The following is a 19,085-nucleotide window of genomic DNA, read 5'->3' on the forward strand; positions in this document are numbered from 1 at the left end:
TCGTACCTCGGCTGCCTAACGCCTTGGGAGTTGAGTGTTCCGGCTCCTGAATGACTGAAAACCAGAAGTGAGTGTTCTGGTTTTCAAACGTTCTTTTGGAAGCTGAACATCCGAGGGGGCTTCCAATTGGCTGCAGGAGCTTCATTCAGCCAATTAGAAGCTGTGCTTCGGAAGTCGAACGTTTCGGAAACCAAACAGACTTCCAGAACGGATTCTGTTCAATTTCTGAGGTACGACTGTATGCTTAGCAGAAGAATTAACTCTCATCCACAGGTAGGTTGTAATAATATATTTTCCAATGCAACTAATGTCTCTGAAAGTGAATGAATTCCTATGCTACTTTCATGAGAAGTTAAATTTCTGACACAGTTAATAATTCCCACCCCCCAAAAAATTCCTGAGATCAGTTAGAGTATTGAGTCCCAATCTACAGTCAAAACCAGTAACACATCCCTTTCTGTGTACCCTTGTTTTAGCATATCTAACTCTAAATTACAGTTTTGCAATGTATCTAATTAATGAGATAAACTATATATGTTAAAACAAGGAGGATGACTGGCTCTCGAAGTATGCCATTTTTATTCTGTCTGCTTAGACTACAGAGTTGTGACCCTTCCTTGGGGGAATGAGCACATAATAATCTTTTGCACTTGGTGTAGAGCATGCAAGAATACCAAGAAAAACTTGCTTAACTGAAGGCTTGAAAACTATTGGAATGGGAATAAATCCAACTTTGAAGAGTCCAACAACTATCTCTACTTTTGGACATTTAAGACCCTTCCCAGATGTTTTGGTGTATCAGCGAAAAGGATGAACTAAAGTCAAAGGTAGACTACAACTTCTATTTAATGAAACAATGAATCAATCAAGCCATCACCTGGTGACAAATTATATGGATCTTCTGTATCTGAAAGGTATTCAATCACTGTTGAGTTTCCCTGATCGAGCATTTCTTCTTCCTGTTCTTCTTGCTCGCTTCCTCCCTCTTTCCCATCCCCACCTTGGTTTGTCTTATCTTGCTCTATCTCTTCTTCACTTCCCTCTTCTTTAAATGAACAGCAAATGACATCTCCATATAGGTATTTTGTTCTGAAGTTTCCCATTCTTTCCGGTTAAATTGTCCAGCAGAGAAAAAGTTAACACTTGCAGAGGAAGCTACTTAGCATCATGATGGGAAGATCCCACCTCCACTTCCATCTTTACCAAGCTGTCAGTAGACCAAAGAGTGCAGCATGGCAAGAGCTAAATTTTTCAGTGTTTGAAAGCTTTCACTTTGAAACAAGCTGATCTCTTAAGAGTTTGTGTGATTCAGTGCTGATACGAGTAACTCAGATAATCTTCAGGTCAACTCCACAATGCCCAGAATTAAAGATCCCGATATTTCAAATGGACTGGGGGCAGCGGGGCAGAATGACTTATTCTGACTTACAGAAGGTCTAGCTGAGGCAAACATACTGCCAATTCATATTCATTTTATCTTTTTTCCCTTGCCTCAAAAAGCCAGAGATTAAAGTAATTTGAAGCACTGTGATTCGTCAGTTTAGGACTCTCTGCACAACTAGTCCATACAGTCTGCAAATATCAGGAGCGTTCTTTTGAAGGAAAATATATAGTCAGCCAGAAGTAGAGTCTGAAAGTTCTACATTCCAAAAATGCAGTCATTGTTTGAAAATTCCACTGCATTCTTTGCTCATGCACTCTAAATGCCTCCTCAAATAAAATCGGCTAATGCATATGAGGAACATGCTTCTTTCAGGTACCTCTTATCTAGTGGCTACTGATAAGCTTCTTTTCCATTTCAGGAAAATTTACTTCAGAGACCATACCTCTTTTAGTCTACTGAAGAGATTAATGAAATCCTATAAAGGCTAATTAGGAAACCTAACAGTTGCTCAGTGCATAGTCCCATTTGGGCAATTAGCTTTCTCCTTGCCTAAAACCGGGCCGCATTCATTAGTGTCACAGTGGAAAAAACCTTCTTGTTCCAACATTCAATAAATGGGAGGATATATTTTGTGTTAATAACCATTGTTCATACTTTTTATTTTATTTATTTTGATTCTTCTTCATTCTGTCTCAGAGGCTTATATGTCCTTATGTCATGTCAGTATGGATAAATAAGAATTTTAAAAATTAAGTAGGTTCTCTTGTTTCAATAGATCTAAATTACTTACCAATATGTTAAAGACTAGCCTGCCTCTCCTCATCTACACATGGGAAAACATTCTGCCGTGTTAAAAATCAAGGCTTTACATAGCCTTCCAGCAAGCAGCCTTGCTTGCTAGTCTTGAGCAATCCTATATTCACTTACCTGGGGAGTAAGTCCCATTGAACCCAAAGGGACTTTCTTCTGAGTACACATATATAGGATTATATTATAATTGTACATTTGTCCCAGTCTCTAGGTACGTTCAGGCATTTGCCTGAACATGCAAAACAGAATCTCTGGATTGGGCCATGCAGACAAGCTCTGCCTCTCGTAACCTTGTATATGTTGTCTCACCTGATGAGTTCCCAGCCTCCCCCATTTTGAGAGGGTAAGATTTGCAGGGGGCTTATATTCCTTTTTGAGTGTAAACAGAACCCTCCATGGAAGACCCCCAATAAAACCTTAATCACAGGTGGAATACAGTGGTGCCCCGCAAGACGAACGCCTCGCAAGACGGAAAACCCGCTAGACGAAAGGGTTTTCCGTTTTGCAGGCGCTTCGCAAAACGAATTTCCCTATGGGGTTGCTTCGCAAGACGAAAAAATCTTGCGCGTCCCCGCGGGTTTTTTCCGCTCCCCCCCTTTTCCTAAGCCGCCTATCAGCTGTTCCGCTGAAAAACCCGCTTAACAGCTGATCAGGGAAAGCCGCTAGACCGCTGTAGCGCTAATCAATGGGCTTGCTTCGCAAGACGAAAAAACCGCTAGACGACGAGAATCGCGGAACGGATTCTTTTCGTCTTGCGAGGCACCACTGTATATTATAATGCAATCAGCATGTGGATTATATGAGCAGACATCTTGGGTTACTTTCCTACCCACATTAAGGCTACATTAAAGTGTGCAGTTTAATTGACCCAGGACCACAATACCTCAAGGACCGCATCTCCCCATATAAACCGACCTGGACTCTGGATTCATCATCTGAGGCCCTTCTTTGTGTGCCTCCTTCACATGAGGTCTAGAGGGTGACAGCACGAGAATGAGCCTTTTCTGCACAGTGGCTCTCGTTTGTGGAATGCTCTTCCCATGGAGATTCGTCTGGCACCTTCATTATATATTTTTAGGTGCCAGGCAAAAGCTTTCCTCTTTCACCAGGCCTTTGTCTGATAATATTCTACAGCCTTTTAAATGTGGGGGCGGGGGGCGGCGGCTATTGTTTTGTTATTTCAGCTGTAACAAATTAGTTGTGCTTTTATATTGTATTTTAATCTTGTGAACATCCCTGAGATCTTTTGATGAACGGCCATATATAAATCTTACTTAAAAAATAAAATAAACAAAAATAGATAATGACACTTGTGTTTAGTAAATATGTGCAATGCAAAAAAGGTGGTTTACAACTGTGATTACTTTTACCACACACACACAATCCATTCAGTGTCATTTTATTTTGCCCCTGACTTTTGTAAAGAAGGCTAAGCTAAAAGATGGGAACCACGAGTGACTCTCACATTCCCTTTCCATATGTATAGGTCTTGTGATGCACATTCTCTGCTGCATCTGGGCAATGTTTAAAGTGTCCCTTCTGCACAACTTGCTACCAGATCCTTTTCACTGGAGATACCAATGGTTGCAAACAAAAGGCCCCAGGGCTAAAGCATGTGCTCTACCAAAAAGCTATGGCAAGGGGTGGAGAGGGCTAAGAAAAGACAGAAGCTTGGAGGATCAGGGATACAGTGTGTTAAAAGATGTTAAGTGGATGATTTAAGAGGCTATTCTAGTGTCAAGGGAAAGTGATAGTTTAGGGATTTGCTGGTGATGCAAAAAAGATATTAACAACAATGTCATTTGAGCAGTGTATGACAGACTGGATCTTACTAAATCATACATGCAATGTCAAGTGAAACTGCTGCAGACACTTTGCAGAAAGTGTAAGTCCTATTCAGAGTAGACACATTGAAATCAAGAAGCATGACTAACATAGGCCCACAATTTCAACTGGTCAACTCTGAGTAAACCATAGTTGCTTACAACCCCAAGTGGTTGATTTGGACTAGTCTGAGGCTGTGCAATCCAGTGTACACAATAGGGAGTAAGTTCCACTGAACTCAAGTTCCATTGGCTACAATCATCTTATGTTATAATCACAGTGCATCGTACAGTGTACAGTGAATTCCCATAACTGATGTTTGAACAATGGTGGATCTACTGTCATGGATGCTTTAGCTGAGATTCCTGCATTGCAGGGAATTGGACTAGATTACCATTGGGATCTCTTCCAACTCTACTATTATATGATTCTACTACTTTTCAGATAGGCTATAAGCCTGCAATTACTTATGCATGCCTGTATCCATAATGCCTAACTGATGCATTATGGGAGCTTTCATGAATCCTTTATTCCATTCCAAACACCCAAATTTAGCCAATCTCAGTAAAGGGACACACCACTGCCCTTATGAATGTTCTTTATTTTATTCATTTTACAAGATAATAACAACACACTGCAGAGTGTGCAGACAGTGCATTCCCATAACTAACCTTTGAACAACATTGAACCTACTGGTTGAGAGAAAGACTATGTTGTTATTGGCTGGAAGCCAGCAAACTGTGAAATGAATTTAAATTGCACCGAATTTAAGTAGGATGAGCACATGTAGCTGTGCACTGGATTGCAGTCACTGTACTGAGTCTATTCTAAGAAAGCGAGTTATGCCTAAATCCCATTGAAAAACAATGAGATTTCAGCACATAATTTAATATTTTAAGTGTCATTAAGAACCCTCACTGGTCCCGATCCAGAGTTCTGCATGAGCTGTAATTGACTCTTCGGCAGACAAAAAAGAAAGAAAGAAAAGAGACCACGTGCTTGTGACTGAGTGAGTATTAATGACACCATTTCAATCAAGGTGTAATCTAATATAGCATCATGCCAAGAGCAACTATTAAGGGATGTGTCAGTTACAAATATTATGCACATTGAATGAAATCTGAATTTATAAACCACATGCACACATCCGCCTTTAAATAATAAATGAAAGTGACATTCAGTCCACCTTCTTTAAGTCTGCAAGGAAGAAATGAGAGTCATTCCTGAATAATCCAAATGAGAACTATTTACATTCACTGAGGAGAATGGTTGTGTCTTGCAAAAAGTACCCGATATGAAAAGGCACTGGGTACGTGTTGGCCTCCTCCTCCTTAGCAATGAATATGGTGACATACAGTGATAATGGAAACATCCGAGCACTGGTTTGCAAACTTAAGAGAAAGTTGTGGAAATTTCTTGAGGTTCAGCAGCTGTTGAGTCCCCCCCCCCACCCAATATGACTCAAACTGTTGTTGAAAAGAAGTGGGGAAAAGAAGGCAAGCCAATATCAAATGGAAGAAATTGGATTGATATTTCTCATACATTTTGAACATGGCCCTCGTTCCAGGCCAGTCACTCTGCTATTTGCTCCACAGATTAGAAAATTTACAGATGCGTGGTTATCCTTGATCCATATGGGGCTTAAGCTGGGAGATGTACATTAATGACAACACCGGCAAAATATATACCGTATTTTTCACTCTATAACACGCACCCGACCATAACACGCACGTAGTTTTTAGAGGAGGAAAATCCGTAGGCATGCCACCCGTAGGCATTCCCTCCATAACACGCACAGACATTTCCCCTTACTTTCTAGGACGAAAAAAGTGAGTGTTATGGTGCAAAAAATACGGTATATTTCTCTTTTTAATGCAAGTTTTATGATTCTCTGGTCAGCTTTTATTTGGTGGCGAGGGCTGATAGGCATCAGACAAGATCCACACACACCTAACCTATGACTACAGATTAGTGATAAAGAGTTCCATGAAAAGATCACTAGGAGGCACCCAAAATGAACTGTGCTAAGAAACAGAAAATGAAGCAATGGCAAGTGTGTGTGTGTCTGTGTGGAACAGAATGGGCTAGCATATTTAATAATGTTTAATAAGTCTGCCATCCAGGCGCAGTTGCTCTCCCCCTAAGGGCATGATCCCAGATGAGACCAATGCTTTTTGATTTATATTAAGTGGGTAATAGCTGTAGGGGCAACTGAGCTAATGATCCTGTCGGTGTTCTGTGGTTCTCTAGACTGCTCAGCAGAGTTAATTATGAATTGTAATGAGAACTCTGGGCTTCAGGACAGAATGGGCATAGATTAGTACATGCCTATATGCTATTCAGTTTCATGGTCGAAAATGAAGTAAATTTCTTCTGTGGAAAGCTAGGTATCTAATAATGCTGCAGTTGCAGAACAGCAAAATTCTATTATACCATCAATCATTAGCACCATGTGTTTTGGAGCTGTCAAGCACCTTTAAAGCTGTCACAGAATGTGTTTTTGTTGTTTTAAAAAAGGAATGCAGAGGAGTTTCACATTTTTAGATATGCATAGTCAAAACTGCTTCCATTGTGACCATATGACTGAAACGGAGAATGAAAATTGGTCCACCCAGCCCGGTTAAATAGATGTGCAGATCCACAGGGACATATTTAACTATCCATTTATAACTACTGCCTGGGGTATCGCTAGCAAATAAAGATTACTTTAAGGAACTGGCGTTTGTTAAAATGTCATTTATACTTTACTTCCAGAATCAATACAGCTTGGGAGATTTTCTCATGCTCCCTGGCTATTTCTAAAGGGGAAGAAAAAGTTTAGAAGAGGTATCATTTTATCAACCATATGAATGAATCAAAAGGAAGAATTTTCCATTTAACCTTTAAAGGCTTTTCAGCAAAAACGGCTGTATAAGGAGTTATAACTGACAGGAAGGTGTGAAACAGCACTTAGCAGATTGCTCTGGGGAATGGAATTTGAAGCCTTTTCTGGTGTGGTGGGGAAGCGAGGAAAGGGCATCAGGATGAGGTTAATTGGACCCATTCAAACAGACTAAGAACGGATTCCCCCACTTTTAGAATTATTTCTACATTTATGCACACCTTTAGTTCTACTCAGGCATCTGGTTTTTATGGGTACTGAATGCATGATGGGACCAGCAGGAACATGAGGGGCTAGAGCTGTCCCACCTTGATGACATCATATGTGTCGGCCATGACCCCAGGTGACTTGCCAGCAGACTCACAATCTGCTTCTATTTGTATAGGGTATACAGGAAAAGGAAGTGAAGCTTGTTAAACCTTGTTCACTCAGGGTTCCCCATCCCCATGGAGGATACTCAATGCAAGGAGTAGTCAATGTGGTACCTTCTAGATGTTGTTGGACTACCAAGTCCCCAGCCAGTATGGCCAATGGTCAGGGAGTTATAGTTCAACAACATCTATGGGACATCTCACTGGCGACACCTGTCTTATGAGCACAAAAAGAGCCCTCTTCAGACTGATGACAACTGGGCATTGGCTGGGGTTATGCAGCTGGTATATGCCTTGCTAGCCCACCTGGGCCCTTCACACATTGTGCCCACAGGCCCTGAATGCTTGAATGGAGCTTTTGAGTTCCCAGCATTAAGGCACAGTATTGTCATGGTATCATATACATAAAACTTAACAGCTATGTACAAGAAACTGCAAAAGTTCCACAAAGGTTGCTGCTTCAGAATGCATGCAAAAAGGTGCTCTTACTTCCATAGTTAGACCTTGGTCATAGTTAGACCTATCACCACTAAAAAAGAGGCATAATATTTCCTATTACACAGAATAACGCAGAAAATTTCATCCTTGTTTTTATGTTACATTTGTAATATGGCTTTCTACCTTCAGAGGAAAAACAGTATTTTAATAATATCTAAAAGTATTTAAGTTAAACTACTATTCCACTGTCTATTATTTTATTCCAAGTTCCGGTTTGGTACTCCTGGAACATTTCAGTGGTATTGATGAAAAGCAACCATTTTCTCATTTTCTTTTTGGACTTATGGGCACACTCCCACTTTTTAGAAAATCAAAAAACTTCCCTCTAGTGTGAAAACACACTGAGAATATTCATTCAAATCAAGAGCCACTATAACCCTCCGCATTTTTTTTAATAGAAAAGATGAAAACTTTATCCTGGATCTCAAACCCCCGCTTCTGCAGACCAATGCTTGAAGATCTGGGGAGACCATTTGAACATTTTAGCTATTTTACACATTATTTTGATTAATCAAACTAAAATTGGGCTTGGTTTCAACTACATACATTAGTTGGAAGGTTGTAATGATATGGATGCTTCCTCTTTGTCTGCAAGAATAAAACAGCTATTGATGTATAAGTGGGACCTCCAGTCCCTTTCCCCTCCCACCCGTTTCCCATTTTGCTCACAACAGTCAAGCGGCATTATGTGACCACTGAATATGTTTGGGGTCCCCCTCTCCTAGATCCCCCCAAAGTTTCTTGTCCTTCAGACAACTTAGTATTAAAAGTGTATTAAGAAATTATATTAGAGTGAAGCTCCAATAGAAGGAGCTTTTGCCTCCACCTTTTAGACAGACTAATAAATGATCTACACCAGAGATCAGGAACATGTCTATCTCCAAATGTTGCTAGACTGCACCTCCCACCATCCCTAACCATTGGCCATGCTGTGAGAGCTGGAGGCCAACAACATCTAGAGGGCGACCCTGGTACAGTGGTACCTCTGGTTAAGTACTTAATTCATTCCGGAGGTTCGTACTTAACCTGAAACTGTTCTTAACCTGAAGCACCACTTTAGCTAATGGGGCCTCCTGCTGCTGCCGTGCCACCGGAGCATTTCTGTTCTTATCCTGAAGCAAAGTTCTTAACCTGAAGCACTATTTCTGGGTTAGCGGAGTCTGTAACCTGAAGTGTATGTAACCTGAAGTGTATGTAACCCGAGGTACCACTGTATACATGTTCAACCAAAAGAGGTTGTCTTCTATTGTTTAAGACAAAAGGTGGGGGCTTGGTTGTTGTTGTTTTTAATGTTCCCTCTTATTTATCTGATTAAAACCAACAACATGTATTTGTAGTAATGAAAAACCACATGAGGTAAAATAATAGACTAGAACTTTTCTCCTGCTCAGCTCTGAAATTCTTTATCTTACAACTCCCACTTAAGCTTCGTAACTATTCTCCTGAATACTTTGCACCTCCTGCGATGGTGTGGGGAAATACCACAGAACTAATGGAATTAGTAGCATTTGGGGGGGTGAGGCAGTCTATATGGTCAAATAATACAATTTTGCTTACACGTGACAAGAAGATGGGGAGATTTTTTTTATTTTTAAAAGCTTTTAGACAAACCTTAAGGAGGATTTTAATGGCAAAGTTTTGGTTATATGAAGGACTTCTGGTTTGTAGCATTGTGCGCACTGGTAATAGGGGAAAATCATCACAGCATGCAGAGTTGTACACATTTCTGACATGATTTGCTGCTAATTGGATAAGAGTATGTGAACAAAAGCTCTGTCAGAGTGGGTTATCCACAGCCCCTTTCTGAAGACAATCCCATAAAGCAGATCCAAACCCAATTTGGAATTCAGCTAATGGGATCAAACCTTGGAAAAGTGACATAGAAAGCATTCCAAGTGAATTTCCTATGTATTTGCATGTTTGCTCAGGAGATCCCATAAAATAAAATAAAATCACCACATGAGCATCAGAGGTTTGTCAGACAAGGTAATCATACTTCCGACAAAAGCCTCAAGGCCATACAAAGAACTCCAATGTTATCTTATCTATATTGTACACAATATTGTTGGCTAGCAATATTTAACTTATACGTATGCCTTGCAAAGAATCTCAGTCTAAAACAGTTATTTGTTACATGGCTTTCAAAATATCTGGAAGGGGGGGGATAAGTGCAGTGCACAGTTCTCAGTGGGAGAGCATCTGAATCATAGAATCACAGAATTGTAGAGTTGGAAGGGTCATCTAGTCCAACCCCCTGCAATAGGGGAATCTCAACTAAAGCATCCATGGCAGATGGCTATCTACCCTCTGCTTAAAAACCTCCAAAGAAGGAGAGTCCACCGCCTTTTTAGGGATTCCAACTTCCTATGTTCCCAATAACTGAAAGATAACTGTAACGCTCAAACCAGTGGCCAACCAGCAGCCAACCCACTACCTCAGGAAAAACTGACAATTCCTACATGCCTTTGAAAAAAGCTTTGAGTTTTCATTGCTCTAAGGCAAGAGTAGGGAAACTTTGGCCCTCCAGTTGTTGCTGGACTACAAACCCCATCATCCCTGACTATTGATCCTACTGGCTGGGAAGGATGGGAGTTGTAGTTCACAACATCTGGACAGCACCAAAATAGCTACCAGTGTTTCAAGGCATAAAGAGCTGTGTACAACAGACAATATGCAAATCTTCACATCTGTCTGGCTTTGGCTCACAAATTTCTGCTGAGAACCATTCCATATATAATTACTTCAAGGCACTTGACAGATTGTAAAATAGAAGGCATGTGCGTTGATATTTTTAATTAACCTGTAAATAAGCATTAGGACCAAGTCTGCAGCTACTCTAACAGCAATCTTCTCTTTACTGAGAAGTAAATCCCACTGCTTACTTTTCAGTAAGTGTATTTAGGACTGTATTTAGGACTAAACTGGTACAACTTTGCCTCAAGCAAAACCTATGCATCTTATTTAAATTACATTTAAATTAGAGTTTTCCTATAAAACAGTACTGCGTAGGTGGGATCTCCCCCTGCCCTCAAGAGGTCATAGGCAGCCTGGCAAGCAAAAGTCTTCATTACAGAGACTTGGCAACTTGCACTGTAATCCAACATTACCTGGGAGTAAGTCTCAGTGAATGTCAGGATTTCTGTGTAGACATTAATAAGATTGTCCTGCACAGCTGGAGGCCAGAGAAGGTGCAGACTATGAACTTCAGTGAACAAGAAGGATGGAGTAAGTGATTAATGGCAAAAGGGCAGAGCCAGAAAAGTAGAAGGCACATGGGGACTCCCCACTATGATACCATCAGTGCTGTTTGTGCCTTATCCAGATAAGAACGCACTAATCCAAACTTTGTGTTTCTCCCCTCATTTTAATGAAGATTTACAGAAATATTACTACAAACTGCGGGATGCGCCAAATGTATAAAGAAGTCAGCCAGTGTGGGAAGTGGATTGACTGATACAGAACATACACTGCAAACTGTGATTTATAAGGAGCCCAAAGTATGAATGAGTTAAGTCATGCTGTCAGACCTTCCTTACCTGGGATGGGAATAACGGGAATGGTTTCGTTTGGCACCACTCGAGGCGAACTGCTGTCTTCCACATAGAAATGAGCTGTCTGAAAACATTTTCTGTGAATGGAAGAGAAACATCATCAGCACTCTCAGGGCTCTCTGACATTTCTGTCCATGCTAAGCATTTGCATCACACACATGGACAAACACACACAAAGTTTTATTTCTGATTTTGTCAGTGACCCTCAAGTGAACGCTAAAATGGTACTGCTACCAGCCACCATAAACCATCATTTCGTTTAGGAGCCTCCTGTTTCTTATCTCTTATTAAACAAACAGTCTAGGATGTTTAGCAGCAGAGAGTGCATGCATTCACTTAAAAAGGAAACTTTTGGGTGTCAATTATTGTGGCTCAACAACAGCCCTTCTTAAAAGAAAACTAAAACAATCATAAGCACACTAGTGTTGGAAGCACGTAGAACCTTGCCACTTAATGGGCAGCACCTAGAGCAGAACACACATAACGGCCACACGACTTCCTTAGGGAAGTTGCAATCTCAACAGGAAAAAAAGTTTGCCTCATTCAACTCTGTGCTGGCTGTGCAAATCCCCTTTGCAGGCTTCTCCTGCAAAACAGCGAAAAGCACACATGCTGCTAAGGAAAAGCCTGTGGTAGATGTCAACTCGGCTTCCTCCCTCTGCGACCCTCCCCTACCCCTCCGCTGAAAGGAACGCTGAAAAGGCCAGAGGGCAACTCCGATGCAGCCCACCGATGTTCCCACCAGCCAGATTTAAAGACTTGAATCTGCTTCCCTGAACACATTGCAATTGCTGCTCTTTTTACCTGTACTTAATGCAAAGCAGGGAGCACAAGCTGGTCATCACAGAGAAGGCACTGAGGAGGAGAGCATCCAGAGGTCCAATGAGCCTGTGCATGGTGATGCTAAGCAAGGCAGGGCTTTCCAGCAGCCACGTCACTGCTCATTGCTGCCTTAATGAGCTGCTTGAGGCTGGGACTGAATATTTAATGAGCCTTGCTCAGCGTGAGCAGCTATTGTGACAAGCAAAGGGGCTGCTCTCAGCTGTCAGGAGCTCTTAACAATAGGCTGGACAGAGGAGAGAGAGAGAGAGAGAGAGAGAGAGAGAGAGAGAGAGAGAGAGAGAGCCCTCTTCCTGCCTCCCTTAATGAACTGCTGCTCCTCAACACCTGTGCGGGGTCCTGAACGCCTCCGCCTCCGCCGCGATTAGCTTCCCCGGCACACAAGTGACTGCCTCTGCTTGTAAAGGTTTGCAGCGGTCTCTCTGCCGCACAGCACGGCTTCTGGAATTACGGCCAAGCAGAAAAGCCCACTCTATCCCACCCAGCTTTGCTGACACTGTCAAAGCAATTTGTAGTGCCATTGTTTCCAGAACAGAGGTACATAGCAGAAGGCTTTGGGGTGGGGTGCGGGGGGAGAGAAAAAAGACAGTGCAACTCACACAGCTTTCAAAGGCCAAGCAAATCTCTTGCAAGAAGTTGGCCAAATGCATGCAGCAGGCCCTCAATTTCTGAATTCTGCTAACAATCAAAGCTAGGGCTGTCGGATCGAAACGCTCAGAATAAGGAGATTGATGAAGCCGTGGCAGTATTTCCCAAATGTTTTGAGCATGACCACCCCATTCTGCTGTCCCTTGAACCCAAAGCCAACTAGCTGAGCATATGGAGATATAGTTGTGTGCAGAAAGAACAAGCCTTTTCTTTTTAGCCTATGAAACAAAATACTTTCCCCTGGAAGTCCTACCTGGCACCTACCTTTTCATTCATTCAGTGGCAAAGGGTTGTGTGTGTGTGCGCGCGGCGGGGAGCTGGGCAGCCAGCAACAATGGCTGGATTTTTATAATTTTGATTATGCTTTTATTACACTTATGCGTTTTTATTGTAGATTCACGTAGGTAGCCGTGTTGGTCTGACGCAGTTGAAATAAATAAAAAAAATTGTCCAGTAGCACCTTAGAGAGCAACTAAGTTTGTTCTGGGTATAAGCTTTCGTGTATATATCTGAAGAAGTGTGCATGCATACAAAAGCTTATACCCAGAACAAACTTAGTTGCTCTCTAAGGTGCTACTGGACAATTTTAAAAATGTTTTTATTGTATTTATTCTTGTTGCAAATTGCTTTAAGATTTTTAAGTGATACATATGTTCAATTAACCCAACCCAACTCAACCCAACCTGTTGCTTGCAAACAGCCTAGTGCCCCATGGAAGGATCTGTGGGACTGGCCCAACAATGCGCAGACTGAAATCTGAAGAGGAAAAGACAACACACTTTCTGACTTCCTTGCTCCTGAAAGTATGCACAAGGGATTTTTTTTTTTGGGGGGGGGCATTTTCCCAAGCTCACATAATCTCAAAATTACTTTGGGATGATGGTGTAAGGAAGGTGCAGTCACTCCATAATAAATCCAAGACGGATAGGGCAGGGTCCTCTGCAGGGGGCATTCAGCCTCTCTGGATCTAGAATGATGGGTGTACATAGGCTCCAGAACACTATCCCTTCCTAGAAATTTGAGCCCCCTCCAGGCATGAAACTAGTGAGTTGAACTGTTTGAAACTAAGGGTCATGGTCAGTGGAGCTGTGATAAAACAAGCAATGATGTTGCGGTGGAGCTGTGATAAAAGGTTATGGGGCATGCACACAGCCGAACACACACACAACATGCACACAATATATACTGTTTATAGCCTATTTTTCATCTAAGTGGAATCCAGGGTTGGGTATGAAATACAGAATGCACAAAACCACAGAATCCACAACAATTAACACTTAGAAAATCACTGAAACAATGGGATCAGCAAAAACCACAAAGCTGGCTAATCTAACACTCAAACACACATTTTATCCTGCCCCAACTCCAAGCAGCTCAAGACAGTGTACTTGAACGTTATCCTATTTCCCCCCTGCTCACCACAACAATCCTGTGATGTAGATTATAGGTTGAGAGATTGTGGCTGGGTGAAGGCCACCCACTTTGTGTCATGGCTGAGTGAGGATCTGAACCCAAGTTCCAATCTGACCCTTTTTTCACTGGCTCTCGGGGATATCATAATAGGGACATCTGGCAGCCCCCAAACAACTGTGTTCTTGATGAATAACGAAAGCAATGACAGCTAAATTCATAGGGCCACTGAAACAATATGCAGCCACCAAAGAACACATTCTATAGCATCACAAGCAGGCAGCTGCTTCCACACAGACCATCTCCTAACAGCTGTACTTTTCTGGGAACATTACTTTGTAGTGAAATGATACCTGGGAATCCAAGGTGTGTGACATATGATCAAATATGTGTGGCGTATGACCAAACATTGTGACATATGTGACGTATAATGAAATATTCCTTCACAAATCAGTTTGTTTCTTCCCTTAATATCCTGACTGCTCTTTCTCCTCCTGATTGTAAGTAAAGATAGACTTGGTTTCTACTCAGGCTGCCTTTACTATAGACTATGAACACCCTGGGGGCACAAAGGGGAATAAATCAGTCACAGCAAGGGAAGGCCTATGAATATGGATCAGGTAGAACGTGCATGTGTTTGAAGCATTTAGGATTTTCTCCTTTGAGTAAAATATTCAGCAAAATCCATGGAGGATGGCTTTTGATATCATGCTCTTCATTTTAGTGTTTCTTATATTCCTCCCACCCCCACCCCCGAACGACAACAAGAAGGAAAAAAGTAATAATCCCACACCGCTTCCATCCCTCCAGTTGTTCTGTGTAAGAGCCATATTTATTAATAACAAAGCTAGTCTGATACAAATTGATCAACTTATGTTTAACACTGAACTTGTTTGAAGGTCCAGTGTAACTAAGAAAAAACGGCCAGGTTAACAAACATTCCACCAGATTAGCCTGATTTTGGCTTATCCTGATCTAAACAGGACCAAAATAATTTGAACCATTGTCTTTTAAATGCTGACATGTCCATCGTCCAGTTTTGAGCAATTCTAAGTTTAGCTGTAACTAGGCTTCTGATATTATTGATCAGAAGAACAGCACGTGAGACAAAAACCTACCATCTGCCACATGTTGGGAAGTAGCATCACAAAAATAAATCTTAAAAAGAAAAGATGTGTGACAGAGACCATGTGTACACGGAGGAGTAACTGATTTATGGCCATATAACATCTGAGGATATTTACACAATTATGTTAACCTACACTCAGGTGTTTGTTCAGCACAGAGGGTTCCCTGATGATCTTTAGAACCAGGTGACGATTCAAAGCGATGACAAAAATTGTCACATGAATCAGCCTTTCACCTAGTTTCATAGCTGGATGTGCTATGGAATTCTTTCAAACAAATACATAGCACTGTAGCTTTGTCAAAGCCTTGAATGGCTGTAACAGAGTCATTCCATTGGCTCATTCAGTACAGACATAATGATACCCAATTGCCTAGCTGTGGTTGAGCAACCAGCAGCCCCTGAACTTTTGGATTTCTGTCCCCCACCAACACATACCTATTACCCAGTGCAGACACTGCTCTCTAAATTTTGAAGGCAACAATGGTTAGTTTTCTATGTACGCCAACATCTTCTCTGTGGCAGCCATCTGTCACCAGCTACCCTGTGGGAAGGATTGCAGGAGAGTAACGTAGGCAAGCGAAGACTGTCTCAAAGCATCTTCCAGCTAGACTCTCCCTTCTTTCTTCCTACAGGGCCATCTGCCCTGTAGGAAAGACTGGATATCAATAACTGGGAAGGTGGGGGACAAAGAAGCGGGGAGAAGGGTGGGCGAAGACCCCGAAAAACGCCCCTCATTGCCTAGTGACGTTTAATTGATCTCACAGTGTTACATCTACACCAGCCACTGGTGTATCTTCCAGGAATAACTTCTTAAAAATATTAGTGCCAAGACTGGAGGGCTTGTGTACCAGTATCTGGGATTCCCTCACACTAAAATCAGCAGGGCTCACAGTAGAATAAACAGGCTTGAGATCGTGATGTACGTGATCTCAATGCCTCCCCCAGCCACCACTTCTGTTCCTTTAAACAAAGGCAGTCCCCTACGTGTGGGCAGATCACTATTTGAACACATACTTATGCACTTGCTTATAGCACAGCATAATAGCAAAGAACTTGCTAAGACCACAGGAAATTGAGGCTTTAGTTTATTGCAAAATCTGGAAATTGTCAGCTGAAAGCTATCTATCAGGAGGGGCCTGATCCTACCTTTTTTAATGCTACAGAGTTTAAGAGCATATGTAAGGCTCTATGAAAAATATTTTAGTGCTGTCCAATGACGCAGGTGGTGCTGTGGTCAAAGTCACTGAGCTTCTTGGGCTTGCTGATTGGAAGGTCAGCGGTTTGAATCCCTGCAATGGAGTGAGCTCCCGTTGCTCTGTCCCAGCTCCTGCCAACCTAGCAGTTTGAAAGCACACTAGTGCAAGTAGATAAATAGGTACTGCTGTGGCAGGAAGGTAAACGGTGTTTCCATGCACTCTGGTTTCCATCACGGTGTTTCGTTCTGCCAGAAGCCGTTTAGTCATGCTGGCCACATGACCCAGAAAGCTGTCTGTGGACAAACACTGGCTCCCTCGGCCTGAAGCGAGATAAGCGCCACAATCCCATAGTCGCCTTTGATTGGCCTTAAATATCCAGGGGTCCTTTACCTTTACCTATATGGAAACTCAGGTTTCTGAACATGTGACGAACATGTGACATGTGAAAAGTGTGATGAAGAACATTTGCACTAGAACATTTCCAATTAGTCCCTTCACCCAAACATGTAGGTGTGGGTGCAGGTCCATGAGAAACTGCACAGGAACTTGTTTCAACAGGTACATTAATGGTGTCTTTCTTGCTAGTACTGCAATAAGCTAACATCATACCATGATGATGAGCGCCATATACTGTACGGCATGTGTGGGGAACCTTTGGCCCTCCAGATGTTGGTGAACTACTACTCCCATCATCCCTGGCCATTGGCCATGCTTGCTGCGGCTGAGGGGATTTCAGAAACATCTGGAAGGACAAAGATTCCCCATACATGGGATTGGAAATGCTTCTCAGCACATCTCTACCCAGCCTCCTCCTTCCCAAGTGCTCCATTCAGATATGCTCGAAATGTAGTGGCAGATAGTAAAGACAGGATAGATTCAAGCTCAAAATGAGTCTCAAATCAGTAACCCTTAAAAGTAATTTCAACTCGAAAACAGCCCAAAATCTGACACTGGAAGCTTTGTACAACTCACTCTGGAATATTTCTATAATGGATAAAATTACACATAATTTGAGATTTTGACAAGGACTAGACCCTCCAGACACTTTTTATATGATTTGGCTTTCTTTTATGACATATATAGCAGAACCAAAGCTTTCAAGACAAACCTTGTCACAAGCCTGGCAAATTTGGAACTAAACTTGATGAGCTGATAGCACCGATAGTCTTTATTCGGATTTTGCTATTTTAACTCATGTGCAACTACTCATTCTACGTGCCTATTTTATAGTTTCATTTTTCATCTTTTAATTTTTGTCTGTTGCTGTAATTGTGCTCTCTGTTTCATATGCATTTTAAAGTGAAATAATAATAATAATAATAATTTATATAATAATAATAATAATAATAATAATAATAATAATAATAATAATAATAATTAATTTATTTATTATTTATACCCACCCATCTGGCTTTGTTAATAAAAAAACTTCAGTAATAAAAATCAGTAACCCTTAATTTCATTATCAGAATATCTCAACATAGCGGATTTCAGTAGAGTGTTGTATCATTTCAACTCAACAAAAAAGTCTTTGCAGGGGCTCAGATAGGAAGGAGCCACACACAAAGACATGGCTACCTCAACAGGCCCAAGGCCAGCTCCTGAGGGTGTGGGCTGAGCTGTTCTTTGTTCATGAACTCACTGGGAGGTGTCCTCCAAAGCCCTCCCTCCTTACCCTCATGAAGCCTTGCCTCTTGACACCCAAGACCCATTTTGATCCCTGCTTCCTTCATTCCTTCCCTAGCATCCAGTTTTGTTTTGCTTTGGTGGTGATGTTGGTTAACCGAGAGTAATAAACAATAAGCACAAACAAAAGTAACACCCCCCTGAAATACTAATATAATATAGTTTGAAATCAAGTCCATTTGGAATTAGAAGAATTTAAATTGGACCTATTGTCTACTCTGCCAATGAGTCCTAATAATCTATTTATTATGGTGAGCTCAAGGTACTTGAGGTATCTCCTCAGAAGACAGAACATTTTCAATGACTGCATTTGAACAAGCACCCAAATCCACGTGGAACAGAAGTATACAATTCCAAACCGAGTGAAATACTTTTAGACTTCAAGAAAGAATTCCACAATCTCATAGCTGAAATGGTATCCATTCTCCTTTCCAATTCCAGGACAATCCAGACAGCCCACACATGTTTTCTGCAAATTACTGAGAACTCTGTTGTCTTTGAAAGAGACTAGTGTGCTCAGTGAAGCAGTCCCACTATTCTCTCAGCACAGCCTTCCTAAACCCCATATGCTTTATTTCTTGGCTGGCTTTCCTCAGGGAACAATCACTGTGTGAGATCTCAGACATCAGACAGGCCATTGTGAAAAGGAATTGCGGGTATGGGCAAAAGGGAACTGCGGGTGGGTGGGACTACCACCAAAAGTCTTTGAGGGAAGATCCTCCATCACTAAATGGTGGTTGTGGTTGTTTTAACTCAATGACATTAACCAATTTACAACATTGAGTATTGCCAAGTGTTCTATCGGAGTACTACAGATGTGAACAAGGTTTAAAAGGGCAGATGCATATACCCATATT

General features: G+C 41.6%; 1 protein-coding gene and 1 long non-coding RNA gene across 6 annotated transcripts in view; one reads left to right on the top strand and one right to left on the bottom strand.

The window, feature by feature from the left end:
* The window catches only part of PTPRG (protein tyrosine phosphatase receptor type G), a 560,158-nt gene that overhangs the window by 42,340 nt on the left and 498,733 nt on the right, over positions 1 to 19,085 (bottom strand). For all 5 annotated transcript variants that reach the window (XM_082209226.1, XM_082209223.1, XM_082209222.1 and 2 more), the window contains exon 14: positions 11,305 to 11,396. In XM_082209226.1, coding sequence (XP_082065352.1) covers positions 11,305 to 11,396 — 92 coding nt within the window. The remainder of the gene's footprint in view (positions 1 to 11,304; positions 11,397 to 19,085) is intronic.
* Positions 1,108 to 17,881, top strand: LOC309525518. The gene is made up of 3 exons (XR_014216373.1): positions 1,108 to 1,756; positions 11,142 to 11,275; positions 13,508 to 17,881. It is a non-coding gene; the product is annotated as an uncharacterized lncRNA (long non-coding RNA).

Source organism: Podarcis vaucheri, assembly GCF_965113315.1.
Source record: "Podarcis vaucheri genome assembly, chromosome: 2".
In the NCBI taxonomy this organism is placed as follows: domain Eukaryota; kingdom Metazoa; phylum Chordata; class Lepidosauria; order Squamata; family Lacertidae; genus Podarcis; species Podarcis vaucheri.